The sequence below is a fragment of the Mustela putorius genome, unplaced genomic scaffold (genome assembly GCF_011764305.1).
Source record: "Mustela putorius furo isolate JIRA1106 unplaced genomic scaffold, ASM1176430v1.1 tig00000127_pilon_pilon_pilon, whole genome shotgun sequence".
Taxonomy (NCBI): Eukaryota; Metazoa; Chordata; class Mammalia; order Carnivora; family Mustelidae; genus Mustela; species Mustela putorius.
Window position 1 is genome coordinate 5,961,861 of NW_025421288.1, and position 18,408 is coordinate 5,980,268.

General features: G+C 43.4%; 2 protein-coding genes across 2 annotated transcripts; both read left to right on the top strand.

Moving 5' to 3' along the window:
• The first annotated feature begins 1,128 nt into the window (after positions 1-1,128).
• Positions 1,129-2,130, top strand: LOC101688626 (olfactory receptor 10V1-like). Its single transcript, XM_004770470.1, has one exon. The coding sequence runs from the start codon at positions 1,129-1,131 to the stop codon at positions 2,128-2,130; it is 1,002 nt and encodes a 333-aa protein (XP_004770527.1).
• Positions 2,131-16,000: 13,870 nt separating this feature from the next.
• Positions 16,001-16,939, top strand: LOC101688346 (olfactory receptor 10V1-like). Its single transcript, XM_004770469.1, has one exon. It carries the CDS (start codon positions 16,001-16,003, stop codon positions 16,937-16,939), a length of 939 nt encoding a protein of 312 aa, XP_004770526.1.
• Positions 16,940-18,408: the final 1,469 nt, after the last annotated feature.

The following is an 18,408-nucleotide window of genomic DNA, read 5'->3' on the forward strand; positions in this document are numbered from 1 at the left end:
TTTATTTATTTATTTGGCAGACAGAGATCACAAGTAGGCAGAGAGGCAGGCAGAGAGAGAGGAGGAAGCGGGCTCCCTGCTGAGCAGAGAGTCCAATGTGGGGCTCGATCCCAGGACCCTGAGATCATGACCTGAGCCGAAGGCAGAGGCTTTAGCCCATTGAGCCACCCAGGCACCCCGATCCACATTTCTATTGACCAAAAGTAACACCTGTATTGCCTGCCTTCTAGGTTTGACCTGAGAATCATATGCTCTTTGTATAAATATGAAATTTTTAACTCTTTATTTATTTACTTGAGAGAGAGCACAGGCATGGGGTGCAACAGAGGGAGAGGGAGAAGCGGGATCCCCGCTGAGCAGGGAGCCTGACACAGGGCTCCATCCCAGGACCCCACCATCATAACCTGAGCTGAAGGCAGCTGCTTAACCAACTGAGCCACCCACGTGCCCCTAAATACGTATTTTTTTTAAAGATTTTATTTATTTATTTGACACAGAGAGAGGTCACAAGTAGGCAGAGAGGCAGGCAGAGAGAGAGAGAGAGAGAAGGAAGAAGGCTCCCCGCTGAGCAGAGAGCCCGATGCAGGGCTTGATCCCAGGACCCTGGGATCATGACCTGAGCCAAAGGCAAAGGCTTAACCCACTGAGCCACCCAGGTGCCCCCCTAAATATGTATTTTTAAGTTGCTATTGTGGTAACTGGATAATCAGAGTACTAAACAGACATGTGAATGATCAGGAGTGTTCATATGTAGATCAAGGAAGGAATGGAAATAGGAAAACAGGAAACCCCATTGTGAACCTACTGGGTGCACTAGGCTTGGTACTTTCAGACACAGAATCTCATTTAATTGTCACACCTCAGAGGTGGATGTTCTGCTCTCCTCATGTTTAAAAGGAGAGTGGTGAAGTCTGTAAAGTTACAGACTTCACCACTCTCCTTCTAAAGGTCACACAGCTAGTAGAGTAAGCCCAAGCCAGGCGAGGTAACATGAACTAGATTCCAAAGGAAGCCTTGAGGATAAGTACTCAACGATTGCAGACAGTGTTTTTAACGTGGCTGGGCAGGTTCCAGGCTCAAGACAAGGACAGTCACTTTTCCCATGACTTCTTTCCTCATACCAGGTAAATGGAAGAGGAAAACCAGACAGGAGTGGTCTACTTCCACTTCCACCCTTTCTCAACGGACCCAGCAGTGGCTCGCCTCATATTTGTGGCCCTCTTGGTGTTGTTCTTAGGAAGTCTTGTTGGAAACATCACCATTGGGCTCACCATCTGGAGAGATCACTCCCTCCATACCCCAATGTATTTCTTCCTTTTTGTTCTGGCCATGCTGGAAATTGGCTACTCTACCAACATTGCTCCCCTGACTCTCGCTAGCGTCCTTTCCATGGGGCAGATGCTTATCTCCCTCCCGGCCTGTGGGACTCAGATGTTCTTCTTCGTCCTTCTTGGAGGGTCTGACTGTGTCTTGCTTGCTGTCATGGCCTACGACAAGTACGTGGCCATCTGTCACCCACTGCATTACAAGCTCATCGTGAGTTGGCAGCTCTGTGGGCAGATGACTTTAGGTTCTCTGGGGCTGGGATTCCTGTTGTTACTGCCTTTGACCATTCTGAACTGCCGCCTTCCATTCTGTGGCCGCAATGAGATCTACCACTTCTTCTGTGACATGCCTGCAGTCATGCGCCTGGCCTGTGCAGACACCCATGTATATGAGGCTGTTGTCTATGCCATTGGTGTGGCCGCTGTGGCTGTCCCCTTCCTCCTTATCTGCCTCTCCTACAGCTGCATCGTGGCCACCCTCCTGAGGATGAATTCAGCTAAGGGAAAGCATCGGGCTTTCTCCACCTGTTCCTCCCACCTCATCGTGGTTCTCCTGCAGTATGGGAGCTGCACTCTTATCTACCTTCGCCCCCGGTCCAGCTACTCTCCAGAAGAGGGCCGGGCAGTGTCTGTTGTCTACACCTTTTTTTCACCATTGCTAAACCCCTTGATCTACAGCATAAGGAATCAAGAGGTGACTGACGCAGTAAGAAGACTTTCGGCAAGAATGTGCTGGTTTAGGAAACCAGAAATATTCCTTGCTAGAAAAAATATTGCCCAAACCAGGAGGAGCAGCATGATCTGAAGGACAAGAAGCTCCGAAGCAAAAAGGAAGGAGTGGAGAGATAAACGTGTCCATTGACTATCTTAGTCTGTGAAATGCTTATCACTGCAAATTCCTCTGCTTTTTCATGGATTCCAGTGAGGAAGCCCTGGATTGGCCCTGCCTGCCTAGCCAGCCTTCTCTCTCACTGCACAGCTTAGAATACGGACTGCACCGGAGTGTCAGTGAGGAAAAGGATGGAAGAATGGACACATAGAGACATGATAGCAGTTCATATAATGGATGCTGTCCTGTTACCTAAGAGCCTGCATCCCCGACAGTACACAGAGCCAATGCGTTCACGTATCCAATCGTCTTTTGACCTTTCTCTTTAGCTGCTCTAGTCCCACTGTCTAATGCCACTGTCTAGTCCCACTTTAAAGTCCCACAAACTTTATTGTTTGTCTGGCCACCCCTTCAACAGTGATCTTTCTCTTTTCACTAAATCACACTTCTTTTTATATAACCAAGTTTCTTTTCTTTTTAAAAGATTTTATTTATTTATTTGACAGAGGGAGAGACAGTGAGAGAGAGGAGGGCGCAGGGGGAGTAGGAGAGGGTGAGGGACCCTGGGATCATGACCTGAGCTGAAGGCAGGCACCCCTATAACTAGGTTTTATATGTTTTGGCATTGCCTTTATAATAAGTCTCTAAGGCCCCTTGGAATAGATGAAATGGCTTAGTCTTTCTTCGTATTTTCTGGTAAGTGCTGCATACTTAGCCTTAAGGTCCAACTATAAACTTGAGTCCTAACATTTCCTTTGCGTAAAAGAGAGGATGGTGATATCTACAGGCTTCCTACCTCAAGGGGGTTGGAGGGACAGACAAGTGAGAATATGGATGTGTGAAAATATAATAGGAAAGTACAGAAGAAGCCACGATCGTTATGTATGTATGTATGTCCTCTGTCCCTTGCCCTTGAACGGCTTTTACTAAGTTGTTCAAGTCCTGCCTTCCTGCTGATCCCATCAGCCCTTCCCAAAGCAGTTGAGTCAGTGGTTCCTCATCACAGCAGGTGGGTCCTGTGACTGTCACAGGCGAACCCCAAGCCATAGCGGGCAATGAGCAGGGCATTGGTGGCAGGGACCAGATGGAGGATTGAGAGTAGGGAAAAGTATTTCCAAGACATCTTCCTTGATAAGAGCAAAAGAAAAGAATCCCATTCTCTCTAGAAGTTTCAAGCGCACTTGGTGATAAAAACCAGCCTCTCGCATATCTGATTGTTTTGCATGTGAGAAAGAAGGGGATATGGAATCCTCATGGTAAGAATTCCTGGGGCATCTGAATATTTTCAGCTGTGCTTGTGTGGAGATTCAACAGATATTTTATTGATAGCAATGGTGTTTGTTAGAATTAATACATTACTTCTCTACTTTTTATTTATTCTGTTTCCAATATGCTTCCACAAAAGATGTGAAGCAGCTTAAAAATACCTTGGATACAAATGTTAAAAACACATAAGCAAGAAGATTGGGGTAAAGGAAAAATTTAGGTGGGATTATAGAGAATATAGTAGTAAAATTCTATGTAGAAATGCAAACCATGTGTTCTCTGCAGTTTCTACAGTGGTGATCTACAGGTATCTGAGATTTCTAGTAGCCAAGGAAAAGAATAAAATACAATTCAGTTGGAAAATTCAGAGTTCATATGATAATTTATAGCAGAAATATGGAGAAATCTAACACTTTTTTTTGTTAAATCTCAGAGGTAAAAGAATCTTCTCCCAAAATCTTCCAAAGGAGAATATTCCATATTTAGTAACCTACCTGCAATTATAATAATAACCCTAACTATCATTTACTGAGCACTGAATAATGTGCCAGACATTGTTTAGTACATGTTAACTCACTTGATTCCTACAATATCTTATAAGATATGTACATGTTAACTTGGTACATGTTAGCTCACTTGATTCCTACAATATCTTGTAAGATATGTACCATTATTATCCATATTTTACACATAAAGAACTGAGGCTCAGAGAGGTTAAGTAATTGTCCCAAGATCACACAGATAGTAAGTGCTGTCACAGTCTTAACTTCAGAGCCTGTGACCTTAACCACTATAACATACAGTAAATATGAAATGAATTTTCTAGGGTTAATTCTCCATGTAAATTGATAGTGTGATGTGTTCAAGTCACTTAAAGTAGTTCTGGAAGGGATGATTATGGTCAAAAAGGATGCATCTTTCAAATTTTCTAACTTGATTTTGGGGAATAGACCTAAACTATTAGAGCATGATTGGCCAGCACGTCTTTCCACAAACACTATTTTACTCAACCAGGATCTGGTTAGGAATTGGAGAAGAGGAATTTCCAGGTTATTATTATTATCCAAGAGTTGGAATGCATATATTCTGCATTAATAATGAGCCAAGAAGTTTTTTGCTTAGTACAGAAGATTTGGACACGATTTGGTTTTCTTTTCTTTCATTACACATCCATCAGCATGCTCTAATTTCATAATGGTGTTCCGATGGAATTAGATTTGAACAGCACAAAATACTGTCATCATATTCTAATTTGATTTTATTTACTCATCAGTCTGAGCCTACTGGAAAGACTCCTAGTGGCATTATCTATGCAAGGGAAGTGGCCTAGTATGCTCTGAATGTTTGTGTTGCTTCAAAAATGTATATACTGAATCTAATCTCTGATGTGATGGTATTTGGTACTGTTTGGAGGTAATTAGGTCATGAGAGTGGAGCCCTCATGAACAGTATTAGCACTCTTATACCAGAAATCCCACAAAAGCTCCCTAGCCCTCTCCACCATGTGAGGATATAAGGAGAGTGTGGAAGTGGGTCCTTACCACACCATGTGGCACTCTGATGTCAGACTTCCCACCTCCAGGATTGTTAGAAATAAATTTCTGTTGTTTAGAAGCAACCCACTTTGTTCTAACAGCCAGAACTAACTATGCCACGGTCCTACTGCCTAACTAGTTTATAGAAGGTAGTTATTTAAGAAAACATTCCCTTTTTTAACTAAAAATATCAGGCAGGCTGTCACTCAAGTTTAGGTGGGCCCCTGTGGATCCACTTCTTGTTGTTCACCAAACTGATGGAAGAGAGTGATTGAGGACATCAACCTTCATCCTTCTTCCTCTTCCCCCTTCCCTTCTCTTCCTCTCCCCTCCCCTCCCCTCCCCCCCTCTCTTCTCCCCTTCCTTCCTGCCGGCCTTCCTTTCTTCTTTCTTTCTTTCTTTCTTTCTTTCTCCTTCTCTCTCTCTCTCCTTCTCTCCTTCCTTCCTTCCACACCTAATTAACTTAACCTGATCAAGATCGTCTTCTGTGAACACTCTTAGGGAAATGGTTGTGTAAATGACCAACAGCAGATATTTAGAGTACAAGTGGTACAAGCTAAATAGCGCCTCAGCTCTGAAAGAAATGAATCTGTTGTAACAGAAAACAGGCTATCAAGTAAAATACACACGCGAATTGGAAAAATACAACCTGTTCACTTATGGATGTTACTGAACACAAATCCTTGTATGTATATTTTAAGATTTGATTGTTACTCAGGTAAGTTTGACCTAGAAATTAAAAGCTTTAGGAGAGAATAGTAAAAGCCAAATGATTTTATGATTTGTTTGTAGTGAAATTCAGAGCTCACCAGTCCTGGTCTTTACCCTTAGCAAGGAAAACGATCTTTGGGGCCATGCAGTGTTTGCTATAGTGTCTCTCTGGTTGCTCTTCCTAGAGAAGTGAGATATTGGTCAAGATGAAGTTCAAGGGCTTCTCTATTAACAGCAAGATTTACTGACTCCCCTCATCCCATAGAGACAATTTGCCAGCTATGCCTACTGTGGTTTGTGGTTGCCTGTGGAAGAACTGACTGAAAGTTGGGATCAGATGGATGCACTCAATGAATCACTGGAGAATGTGGAGAGACCATGGGGGAAAGAGGTACATTGATCATAGACATCATTGGATGACTCCCCCTTGGATGCACTCACTCTCTTTCCCAAAGTCTCTGGAGTCTGATTCTAGAAAAAGGATAAGAAGATGACTCAAGGCTGGTGCCATTTGCCAAGGAGTCAAGTGGATTTTTCTCCCTGTAGCTTCTTAAAAATGATACTTATTTAATACCTATAAGGCAAAGGCACATTAAATTTGGGAAAGAGAAAACCATCATTAGGGTTGCAGGAAAAAGTAAGCACGGAGAAGGAGCAAGATGGTAGAGAAGTAGGAGAGTCTGTTTCAACCGGTCCCCTAAAGTGAGCTAAGTATCTATCAGAACACTCTGAACACCCATGAAATCAGCCTGAGATATAAGATTATACACTTCTGGATCTCAACAGGGGCAGAAGACATCAGTGGAGAGGTAAAGTGGAGTGGGAACACTCTGTTATCGGAGGATAAACAGAAGGGGGAGGGAACCACCAGTAGTGACCCATTGGAAAGTAACCCCCCATAATGAAAGTGCCCTGTGATTGGGGACAGCATTAACTTGGAGTCTGGTTAAAAGCACTCAAAAAGAGCAAAAGATCTTAAGGGGCAACTAGTGGAATCGGGCGGTCATAGGCATGGGCCTATGCCCATGGTTCCAGGACGGTCACCACCGGTGACCACCCATGCCAGAGAGAGCCCAATGGGGCTCCAGTCCATGTTCCCTGAGTCCATGGTTTTCCGCTGCTCGCACCACCGCTGGGCTGAGCATACTTCTGCCCATGCCTGAGAGAGCCTGGTGTGGTTTCAGTTCTGGGTCCCTCGGCCCATGCGCCTCCAACGGGGGTGAGTGCACCGCGTGCAGGCGTGGACCCCAGACAGCAGTCCTGACAATGGCCGTCACCAGGATTCGGGCTCACCCAGTCCAATATTGCTCGCTGTTTTAGTGGCATGGGAGTGCAGAGACAAGCGGGGGCCTTGGGCGACCGCTGGGATGGTGGCGGGGGTGCACACTGCCTGTGGGAGGTTGTGGTGTACATATAGATATAAGCTTCAAGGTAATCCTTTTTCCCTATTCAATACTACCCCTATATATAAACCAGTTTTAATTTCCCTAACAATTGTAAATATTTATGCTCCCAATATAGGAGCAGCCAACTACATAAGGCAACTGTTAATCAAAATGAAGAGTCATGTTGATATGAATACATTAATTGTAGGGGATCTTAGCACAACACTCTCAGTAATAAACAGATAATCTAAGCATAAAATCAATAAAGAAACAAGAGCTTTGAATGACACATTGGACCAGATGGACCTCATAGATATATATAGAACATCCCACCATAAAACAACAGAATACTGATTCTTCTCGAGTACACATGAAGCTTTCTCCAGAATAGACCACATATTGGGTCACAAATCAGGGCACAACTGATACCGAAAGATTAAGATTATTCCCTGATGGATTCCCTGGGGGAATTCATTCAAAGAAGAAATAATAGAAATGGCTAATAGACACATGAAAAAATGTTCATTATCATTAGCCATCAGGGAAAGTCAAATCAAAACTGTATTGAGATACCAGCTTTATACCAGTTAGAATGACCAAAATCAACAAGCAAGAAACAAGTGTTGGAGAGGATGCGGAGAAAGGGGTACCCTCTTACACTGTTGGTGGGAATGCAAGATGGTGCAGCCACTTTGGAAAACAGTGTGTGGATTCCTTAAGAAATTAAAAATAGAGCTACCCTATGACCCTGCAATTGCACTACTGGGTATTTACCCCAAGGTTACAGACATAGTGAACAGAAGGGCCATCTGTACCCCAGCGTTCATAGTAGCAATGGTCACAGTCGCCAAACTATGGAAAGAGCCAAGATGTCCTTCAACAGACAAATGGATAAAGAAGATATGGTCCATTTATACAGTGGAGTATTATGCCTCCATCAGAAAGGATGAATACCCAACTTTTGTAGCAACATGGATGGGACTAGAAGAAATTATGCTGAGTGAAATAAGTCAAGCAGAGAGAGTCAATTATATGGTTTCACTTATTTGTAGGGCATAAAGAATAACTCAAGAGGACATTGGGTGAAGGAGAGAAGAAGTGAGTTGGGGGAAATCAGAGGGGGAGAAGAAGCATGAGAGACTGTGGACTATGAGAAACAAACTGAGGGTTTTGGAGGGGAGGGGGGTTGGGAGGGCCTGGTGGTGAGTATTAAGAGGGGGGGTGTATTGCGTGGAGCACTGGTTGTGGTACATAAACAATGAATCTTGGAAATTGAAAAAATGAAGTAAAATTTTTAAAAAATAAGAAAAATAGGCAGAAGCAATAGAAAGAGAAAGAGGAATGGAATTGAGAGAAATCGTGAATAAACTACTGCCACATTGCCTGCTGTGTCACTCAGAGACATCTGTGGCCCTAGCTATAGTGGTAAGAGATCTGGACTCCAAAGAAATGGAGTCCCAACTCAAGTATGGCAGCTACTCTGCTGCATTGCATTCTGGGGCTTTCCACAAGGCAATGAAACTGTGAGTGCAGCCACCTGAGGCCCCCCACTGCCCATTGGTATCTTGTGAGCTGCAGCTTTCCCCTTCTGCTCTAGACAAGAGAACAGTTCTGATGGTCCTTCTCTGAGTGGACACCTGACTACTTCTCCTTTCTGAAACATGTTTCAGTTCAGTGTACGTACCATGAGACTTAAAAATGGCTGGTGATTGTGTTTCAGGAATCGCTTTGTATTTGTCGTTCTAGATTACTTTGACAGCCTCCTGCCAAGTTCTCTCTCTCTCACACACACATACCCACACCCCTGCAGGCCTTCATTTTGATCAGGTTCACAGAGTCTTCAGAGTTACTGGTTCTTGAAAGGAAAGTTTCAGGTGACACATAAATGAGCATTTAAACATTTGTTTGTATTTATTGAAAAATGAGAGATTACCAAGGAGAACCCATGTAATATACATTGATATGTAACAAAAAGTAAGTTGAATTTAAGTCAAGAAAAACATTAAGTCGTTCATACCAGTAACTCAGATAAAACATAAATCATGAAAACTATTCATTCATGTCTGAAGTTTGGGAAATGTTTTTCCTACATTTTATAAAAGCCTTAACCAGGATCACTATAAACTGTTGTTGTAAAACAATTTAAGGGCACCTGGGTGGCTCAGTTGGCTCTTGACTCAGTTGGCGACTGACTCTTGTTTTCAGCTCTGGTCATGATCTCAGGGTCGTGCAACATACCACACCATGCAATGCAATATCTCGTTGAATTAGTTGCTCCCATTGCGCACCTATGTGGTAGGGATGGAGTGACAAGTAATATAATAAACACAACATAGAGTGATAGATGCTACAGGACAGAAAACAAAGATAGATGCCATATGACAAAGCCATCACAGAGCATGAAGCAGGGAGTGATTTTTCCTTTTTTGGAGGAGGGAAAGGGAAGGGGTGTATATCAGAATATGGCTTTATTTAACACTTGGCTGAGTTCTGAAGGATTCCTATAATTTGTCTAGGTGCCCAATATTAATTAATTGGATAAATTAAAACTGTTTATCTTTTAAGCTCTCTCAAACTTGGAGAGTAAAAATTAAGCAATACTTGGACTATAGCTAAGTCTAGTAGCAATTAAAGCAATTTAGAATATCAAGTCTCCAAACAATTCCTATTTGTGTTCAAACATTGACCTACAGGGGATGGTCAAGTTAAAAGTGAAGTTAGCCTCTTGGGGCTTTATTGAACCAAAGCTGGCAGGGAATTCCCCAGAAATAAGATGAGAAGAACTGAGAACTAAAAGAGAACCCAGAATTCTGTCTCTGCAAGACCCAAAGTCCTATGTTTCCCCCTTGGGAAGACACAGCAGGGAAGGAATAACAGTGTCCGGATGTGTGCTCCCCTCAGTACTGGGTGGTTTCTCAGAGTGTCAGTCTCCACGATTCCCAAGATCCTTGAGAAGAGGATTCCACTGTGGGCTTCACTCAGCTTCAGGGAAGGATGTGGCTGCCAGGTTCTCCAGGCAGAAGGTAAGGAGAGCACAGGGAAGACCAGGCTGGTTGAATTGTTGTGTGGTCTAGACCCTGGGGAATGGACCAATGAACCTTACCGACCTTGGGATTCCTGATCCCCTGAGGGGCTTCCTGGGGTGGAATTACAAATGGGTTGGAATATTTGTGCCATCTCCTGGAGCAAATGAAGTGACACAGTTTATGCCAAATATTCTAACAACAAGCAAATCTTTAAAACAGACAGCCCACTGCTGAGGGTGAGAGAGTAAGTCTGCCTCTCTCTCAAAGTGTGACCAATTTCCTAGGTTAACCGAGAGCGGTGAGAAAGTGTTATCCACCCTCCTTGTAGGAGAGGTACATGCTTCATTGGGACACCCAGGAAACATAGTGTAATCTACTCAGTTTCTGAGTTACATGCTCAATGCCTAGTTGGTAGTAGATGCTCAGTAAGTACTTGTCGAACGAGTGGATGCAGAACAGTTCTGTTAATTATACCGTATGAGGGAAGAAGGTAGAGGAGTATGCCAAGGCTCCTTCCTTCTCATCAAGGAAGAGGAAGGGATCTTTCTTTGAGTGTTCGCAAAATCTTTGGAAGCAGTACTGGTACCACAAGAGAAATCAAAGAAGATGCAACATTATTGAGGCTTTATATTTCCCAGGTAAAAAGAGAACTAGAATTCCCTGATCCGATGTTTAAGCCGCAAGGGATTATGCATCAGCAAAGGCAGAAGAAAGCAGACAATGAAAGAGAACATTTAACTACCACCAAGCTCACAGGGTTGTCATTTTTATACCATTGAGAGGAACCCAGAGAAGGAGCAAAATTGGGAATGGAGAGCGGAGAGATTTCTCATTCACTTGTCAATACCTTGGATGAAGACACATAAGGCAAGAAAAATTTTTTATTCATATAATATATTTACTAGGGTTTGAATACTCCTAAAAATAGAGTGCCTTGCAATAAAACCCTAGCTACAGTAAGATCAAAATTCACTTGTGCATTATAAAGGCAAGAACGAAACAGAAACAGAGTTACTGGAGTTGAGGAATGATAAGCAGTTGAATATAAAACTTAGTTTTGGACTTCCTTACAGCTAAGGCAAAAATGGATGAATAGTCAAGTAGGACGACATATATGTGTTCATTAGAGGGAAACGTGTGTGTCTGGGCAAGGGTGTGGAGAATGTGTTGTGGATTCAGGTGAGTCTAAGCAATGAGAATTAGAATTCCTTATCTAAGGAATGTTGAACATCTCTCTGTAATCAGTGTGATTCTGTTTTGCAGTGGAATATGCTGTTGTTTTTAAGACATTCCACACAGAGAACTTTTCTTTAAAACTGGGTGTTATATGCAACTGATGATTCACTGAACACTACATCAAAAACTAATGATATTATATGATAATGATAGGGTGGCTAACCGAACGGGGATAAAAAAAACTTCTGGGGCGCCTGGGGGGCTCAGTGGGTTAAACCCTCTGCCTTCGGCCCAGGTCATGATCTCAGAGTCCTGGGATCGAGCCCCACATTGGGCTCTCTGCTCAATGGGGAGTGTGCTTCCTCTTCTCTCTCTGCCTGCCTCTATGCCTACTTGTGATCTCTGTCAAATAAATAAATAAATAAATAAATAAATAAATCTTAAAAGAAACAAAAACAAAACTTCTTTGAAAACCTATTGATGTTCTGAAGAAAAGTTTTAGGGATATTGGGGTTATTATGCTTGAGGGATGTGGCTTCCATATCTGATCTAATATAGCTATAAATGGGCATTAGACCAGAAACATGTTCATTAAATTTGTAGATGACAATGGGAGAGAAATCAATTGCTTGTTGGAGCAAAGAATTGCAATTTTCCGTAAGATCTTGACGGGTTGGAAGAATGAGCTAACTCTAAATGGTTGGCTTTAAGAAGAAATGAGGATGGGGCGCCTGGATGGCTCAGTTAGTTGAACGTCCGACTCTGGGTTTCGGCTAGTGTTGTGGTCTCCAGGGTCATGAGATGGAGCCCCGAGTCAGGCTTCATGCTAAGCAGGGTGTCTGCTGGAGATTGTCTTTCTCTGCTCCTTCCCCGCCCCCACTCTTGCTCTCCCTCTCTCTCATTAGAGTAGATTAAAAAAAGTCTTAAAAAAAAAAGAGATGAGGATAAAGAAAAATAAAGAGGGGAAGGAGAGAAGGGAGGAAAAGGAAGGAAGCGACACAATAAACTTAGCCCAAGTCAAGAGTATGATATGCCTGGGAATTAACAAACATAAAAATAAATATCTAGATTTAGCGCCATCTTGGTCTGCCTCACTGGCAAGTGTGCAGATCCCATGGCCGTATCTGGATGTTAATCTTGGTTCTGACAATGAGTGGTTGTATAACTAGGGGTGTGTTATGTCTCTTCAGTTTCATAGCTTCTCAAATGAGAATTCTAAAAATTGATAACATTTTTATAACAAAAAAAATAATAAACCCACATTTTTGGGAAGAAAATTTGAAAAGTGGAGAAAGCATGAAGAAAACATCATCCCTCATTTCTCCCAAAAACACTATGAAGAGTGTACTGTTGCCCTGTCTGCTGGCAACAGAACTGGTTGTTGCCATGCACGCAGTTTGCTTCTTTGTTTTCTTCATTTAACGTCATATTATAAACATCTTCTTACTTTATTAAACCTCTTTATTATAACACTTTTAAGGGAAATGTAATATTTTGTCACATGGATATACTCTAAGTGACTGAAATGTTACTTTCCATTAAGCATTTGTTTTGGTTCCTTATGAGAAATTATTAAGACATACTATACACATCTTTGTGCCTTTGGATCCATATTCTGGGCTATTTCCTTAGGGTAGATCCTCTAATGAGAGTGCTGATTCAGTGCATTTGACATCCGTTTTTTTGTTGTTTGTTTGTTCATTTGTTTTTTTGGTGTGGGGGGGTAGTAGGGGCCGAAGGAGAGGGGAGAGAGAATCTTAAGCAGGCTCCATGCCCAGCACAGCACCCAATGGAGGGGGGTCTCGATCTCACAACCCTGAGGTCATGACTTGAGCTAAAATCAAGAGCCAGTGCTTAACCGACTGAGCCACCCAGATGCCCCAATGCACGTGACATCTTAATCATTTCTTGAAAACAGCTGATTATTTTTGTGGTGTCTGGGTGGCTCAGTCGGTTGAGCTGCCAGTTCTCGATTTTGGCTCAGGTCATGACCTCTGAGTCCGGGAATTGAGCCCCTTTTCAGGGGCTCAGCGAGGACATGGCTTGAGGATTCTCTCTCCCCTTGAAGCACCATGCCCCCCCCCCATTCTCTCTCTCTAAAACAAATAAATAGATCTTAGAAAAAGAAAGAAAGAAAGAAAAACAGCTGATTATCCCTCCAGAAAGGATATGCTTAGTATCAGAGTGCTAAAATGAAGATTACTATTTCTACTTCAAAAGTACTCAGTATTAGTTGCTGGCATTGATAGGGCCTCAGTAAATCTCTAGTATTCATGTCAATACGGAATTACATTGTGCCTGGCACTGTGCTAGCGTCCTGGGCATTAGTGAAGAATGGGACCCAATCACCCCTTCCCTCATGGAGCTTTGAGTCCATGCTGAGCAGAGAGCCTGATGTGGGGCTCCATCCCAGGACCCTGGGATCATGACCTGAGTCGAAGGGAGAGACTTTAACCCACTGAGCCACCCAGGCGCCCTACCCAGTGTTTTTTTACTATTCTTCATTCTCCTGCCAGTACCTCTCATTGGCCAAATTCAATCAGAAACCACAAGGTGAGGGAGACTGGTTAATGCAGTTCTTAGTGACTAGCCTCCCATGGGGCAGAGCAGGGTGGAGAGTGGATCAGGAAGCCGACCTAGAATAACCAACAAAATCTTCCTTTTGCAAATTATTAAGAGGAAGGGTGGTCTCTGGAAGTGACAGAAATGGAAAAGTGAAAAAAATGTAAAAGTGTCTAGAGAGGTAGAGTAGCATTACAGAGGCTATGGGTGAGGAATTTCAAGAAGTAGGGACAGCTTCAAATGCAATGCTGATCAAGTCAAAAGTAGCTGTTGGATTCAATGATTTGGAAGTCATTGGTGACCTTCACATTAGAGTGGTTTCAAGGAGTAAGATGGAAACTGGATTGCCTGTACTAAACAAGAAGTGGGGAATGGTCATAATGGGAAGGAGATAGGGAGGCATCAGAGGGTGATGTAAGATTGCGGGAATGTGTTACGGATATGGTGTAGGTCTTATGTTCTAGGTCCAGTGCTAGTGAGGGTGATGATGGGCTGCCTCCAAGTAGCTTTTGTTATTTCTTTCTGTGAAATTGGAGGCTGGGTCATCTATTATTGGTGAGGAAGGAGGTAGCAGAGGAAAGACTTGAAGAGACCAGGGAGGTTTGCACTTTAGAGGACTGGGGACAGTGCTGGGGTTGGTAATGCCCCTTTGCTGTGGCCCTGTCAGCAGGGTTTTGCAATCTTTCAGCCTGGAATAGGTATGTTGGATATTACAGAAGACAACAGGGTTGACAAAAAGTCAAGGAGCCAAGGATAATAACAATATTGGAAAAAGACTAATGGAAGAGATAAACCATAGGTCTTGGTTGGGTGGAAGGGAGTAACGCCCAAGGAGAAGGAGGCTTATTTGGAGGAACTGGAAGCATCAAGGTGGTCTTGAAGAGTTGGAAGAAATGAAATATTAATGATTATTACTACAGTCATGGAGAGCTTACTAGGGGCCAGACACGTTTACTTCTCAAAACAATCTTAAGAGTTTTGTCCTATTGTTATTTTTAAAGATAGAGAAATTGAAGCAGAAAGCCTCAACGAGTTGCTCTAGGTCATACTCTTGGTCAGTGGCAGATTAGGGATTAGAACCCAGATGGTCTAATCCCAGAGGCTGTGCTCTTGAGAACCAGGGGAGGAATTAGGGAACAGAGAGATCTGTGGTCTGGGTATGGTATTCTGACTTAAGATTTCGGTGTGATGCAAACAGATACTTACACACCTACGTTCATGACAGCATTATGCACAAGAGACAAGAGGTGGAAACAAACCAAGTGTCCATGAACAGAGGAATGGATAAACACACAATGGTATATACACACAATGGAATGCTATTCGGCCATAAAACATAAAGGAAATTTGGTATGTGCTAGCACATGGATGGACTTGAAAACATGATGGTTAGTGAAATAAACCAGATACAGAAGGACAAATATTGTATGATTCTACTTGTGTGAAGGTACCTAGAGTAGGCAAACAGAGAGAGAGAGAGAGAAATTGGGATAGAGGTAACTAGAGGTTGGGAGGAGAACACATGGTGAGTTATTGTTTAGTGGGTACGCAGTCTTTGTTGGGGATGATAAAAAAGTTTTGCTTATGGGTAGAGGTGACAGTTACACAACATTGTGAATGTATTTAATGCCCTTGAATTGTACACTTACACACGGCTAAACTCATGAATATTATGCAATGTATATTCTTTTTTTTTTTTTGCAATGTATATTCTAATACAATAAAAAAGAAAAGGATTTCTGAGGTGAACTACTTCTGGATGATTACAACAAAAAGTCTGATTTAGAAGTGCATTGCAGAATTTATTTATTTACTTATTTATTCATTTTTAAGATTTATTTATTAGAGAAAGAGCACGAGAATGCACAAGTGGGAGGAACTGAGGGAGAGGGAGAGAGAATCTCAAGCAGACTGCACTGAGCATGAAGTCTGACACAGATCCCCTCTCAGGACCATGAGATCCCAAGCTGTAACCAAGAGTCAGATGCTTAACCGACCCTGAGCACCACCCAGGTGCCCCAATTGTGGAGTTTAGCCTGGAGAAAAAGATGGTTGGGGTTGGGGAGCTCAAGAAAGGGAGAAGCCAAGAGTTGAATGGGTCACCCAGCAGGAGCTCTGTGTCCTGACATTAATCTATCCTCAGGGCACAGCAGGTTACCATCAACAGGCCCAACTCATTGACTACATGGAGAGTGCAAATCAAACTGGGATGATTCACTTCCACTTCCGCCCCTTCTCCAAACTGCCTGAGGTGCAGATGCTGATTTTCGTGGCCTTCCTAATCATGTACCTGGTCAGCATCAGTGGCAATGTCTCCATTTCTCTCATCATCTGGATTAACCGTTCTCTGCACACCCCCATGTACTTTTTCTTGGCCAACTTGGCAGTTCTGGAGATCTTCTACTCTTCCACCATTGCCCCTCTGACTCTGGCCAGTGTCCTGTCCATGGAGAGAGCCCTCATCTCCCTGCCTGGCTGTGGCACCCAGATGTTCTTCTTCATCTTCCTGGGCAGCACTGACTGCATTTTACTAGCTGTCATGGCCTATGACAGGTTTGTGGCCATCTGTCATCCTTTGCACTACACCCTCATGATGAGCTGGCGCTTGTGTGTCCAGCTGGCCCTGGGGTCTCTGGTGCTGGGTTTCATCTTGGCCATGCAGCTGACTGTGCTCATCTTCCAACTCCCCTTCTGCAGCAGCAAAGAAATCAGCCTATTCTACTGTGATATCCTCCCTGTCATGAGACTGGCCTGTGCAGATACCTGGGTCCATGAGGTCACGCTGTTTGTGGTCAGTGTCACTGTCCTCACCATCCCTTTCCTGCTTATCACTCTCTCCTATGTCTTCATTGTGGCCACCATCCTGAAGATCCGCTCGGCAGAGGGGAGGCACAAGGCTTTCTCCACCTGCTCCTCTCACCTGACTGTGGTCCTGCTCCAGTATGGATGTGGGAGCCTCATCTACCTTTGCCCCAGCTCCAGCTACTCTCCAGAGAGGGGCCAGGTAGTGTCTGTGGTTTACACATTCATCACCCCTGTGCTGAACCCCTTGATCTACAGCATGAGAAATAGAGAGCTTAAGGATGCTTTGAAGAGAACAATGATCAGGTTCCTGTTGTCCTAAATACAGTGAAGACTCTGGATGTTCTTCTCCAACATTGCTGGGAAGAAACAAATGAGTGTTCTTTCTGGAAGATGAGGAGGTGGGAGCTAAGAGGTCACTGGATTTGTACTGTTACTTCTTCCTGTTATATTATTTTTGAAAAGTCATTTTTCTTTTCTCAGCCTTGGATTCTTCATCTCTAAAATGGGGATGAAAACGCCCACCAGACTTAAACCTGGGGTAGTTGTGAGGACCCAAAGTGAAAATACTTTGTGACTTTAAAAGGGAGATGACAACAGGATGTGGTCATTGCTTATCCTCATCATTACGTGTAGAGTCTAGGTCTTGTTCTCAGGTTCTTAGCAGGGTCATATGTATATGTGAGCAGGGACAGAACCAAGAATGAGATACATATCAAACCGAGACCATTGCAACCACTCTGCTGATTCCTGTGGTGCAAATGCTGGGCTCCTACCTTCTCGAATTCTCTTTCATCCTAAATTCTTCTTCCTGGGAAAAGTGATGGGGAAAGAGCAGGAGCTTAAAAGTTGTGTTTTTTTTTCTTACATTTATACCCAGAGCTAATCTGTCTCCATCTTAGTATCTGACTCTGCATTAGTTATTAGTCTGAGTCTAACTCACTCTCCCCATGTCCATTGGGTATCCTCCCCTCAAGTTCCTTCTGTCTCAGATACAAACACACACACACACACACACACACACACACACACACAAGTCTCACATTTCTCTTTGTCCCTAGATGCTGTGGTATGAATATTTGTGTCCGCCCACCTCAGGTTCATCTGTTGAAATCCTAATCCCCAGTGGGATGATATCAGGAGGTGGGGTCTTTGGGAGGTATTTAGGTCATGAGGATGGAGACCTCATGAATGGGATTAGTGCCTTCATAAAAGAGACCCCACAGAGCTCGCTGGCCCCTTCCACCATGTGAGGGTACAAGAAGTCTGTGACCTGGAAGAGGTTCCTCACCCAACCTTGACCTCAGACTTGCAGCTTCCCAAACTGTGAGAAATACATTTCTGTTGTTTCCAAAGCCACCCCAACTACGGTACTTCGTAATGGCAGCCCAGTTGGACGAAGACATGAAGTGGACATAATTGGGAGGTTTGCTTTTTTAATTGAGCCTCTCTGGGTCAGGGAGGGGTAATGTTGGTTCAAATCTCAATTCGGGTTGAGGAAAGCTCGTTCTGTGGAGATAAACACTGGCTGGGCACAATGGAGGGAAAGGACTGTAGTGTGGCTGTGAGTGGGAGCATAACTGTTGTAGGATGATCCTTGTTTCAGGGTAATGGCATTGGAACATCAGAACATAGATGGTTTACTATCTTTTTGTAGGGTGGTGGAAGTTCATTTATTCCTCTGCCCATTGATTAGTGAGTCATTTATTGGGGTGCTAGACTGGCTCAGTTGGTGGAATGTGCACCTCTTGAGCTTAGGGTTGAGTTCAAGTCTCATGTTGGGTGTGGAGC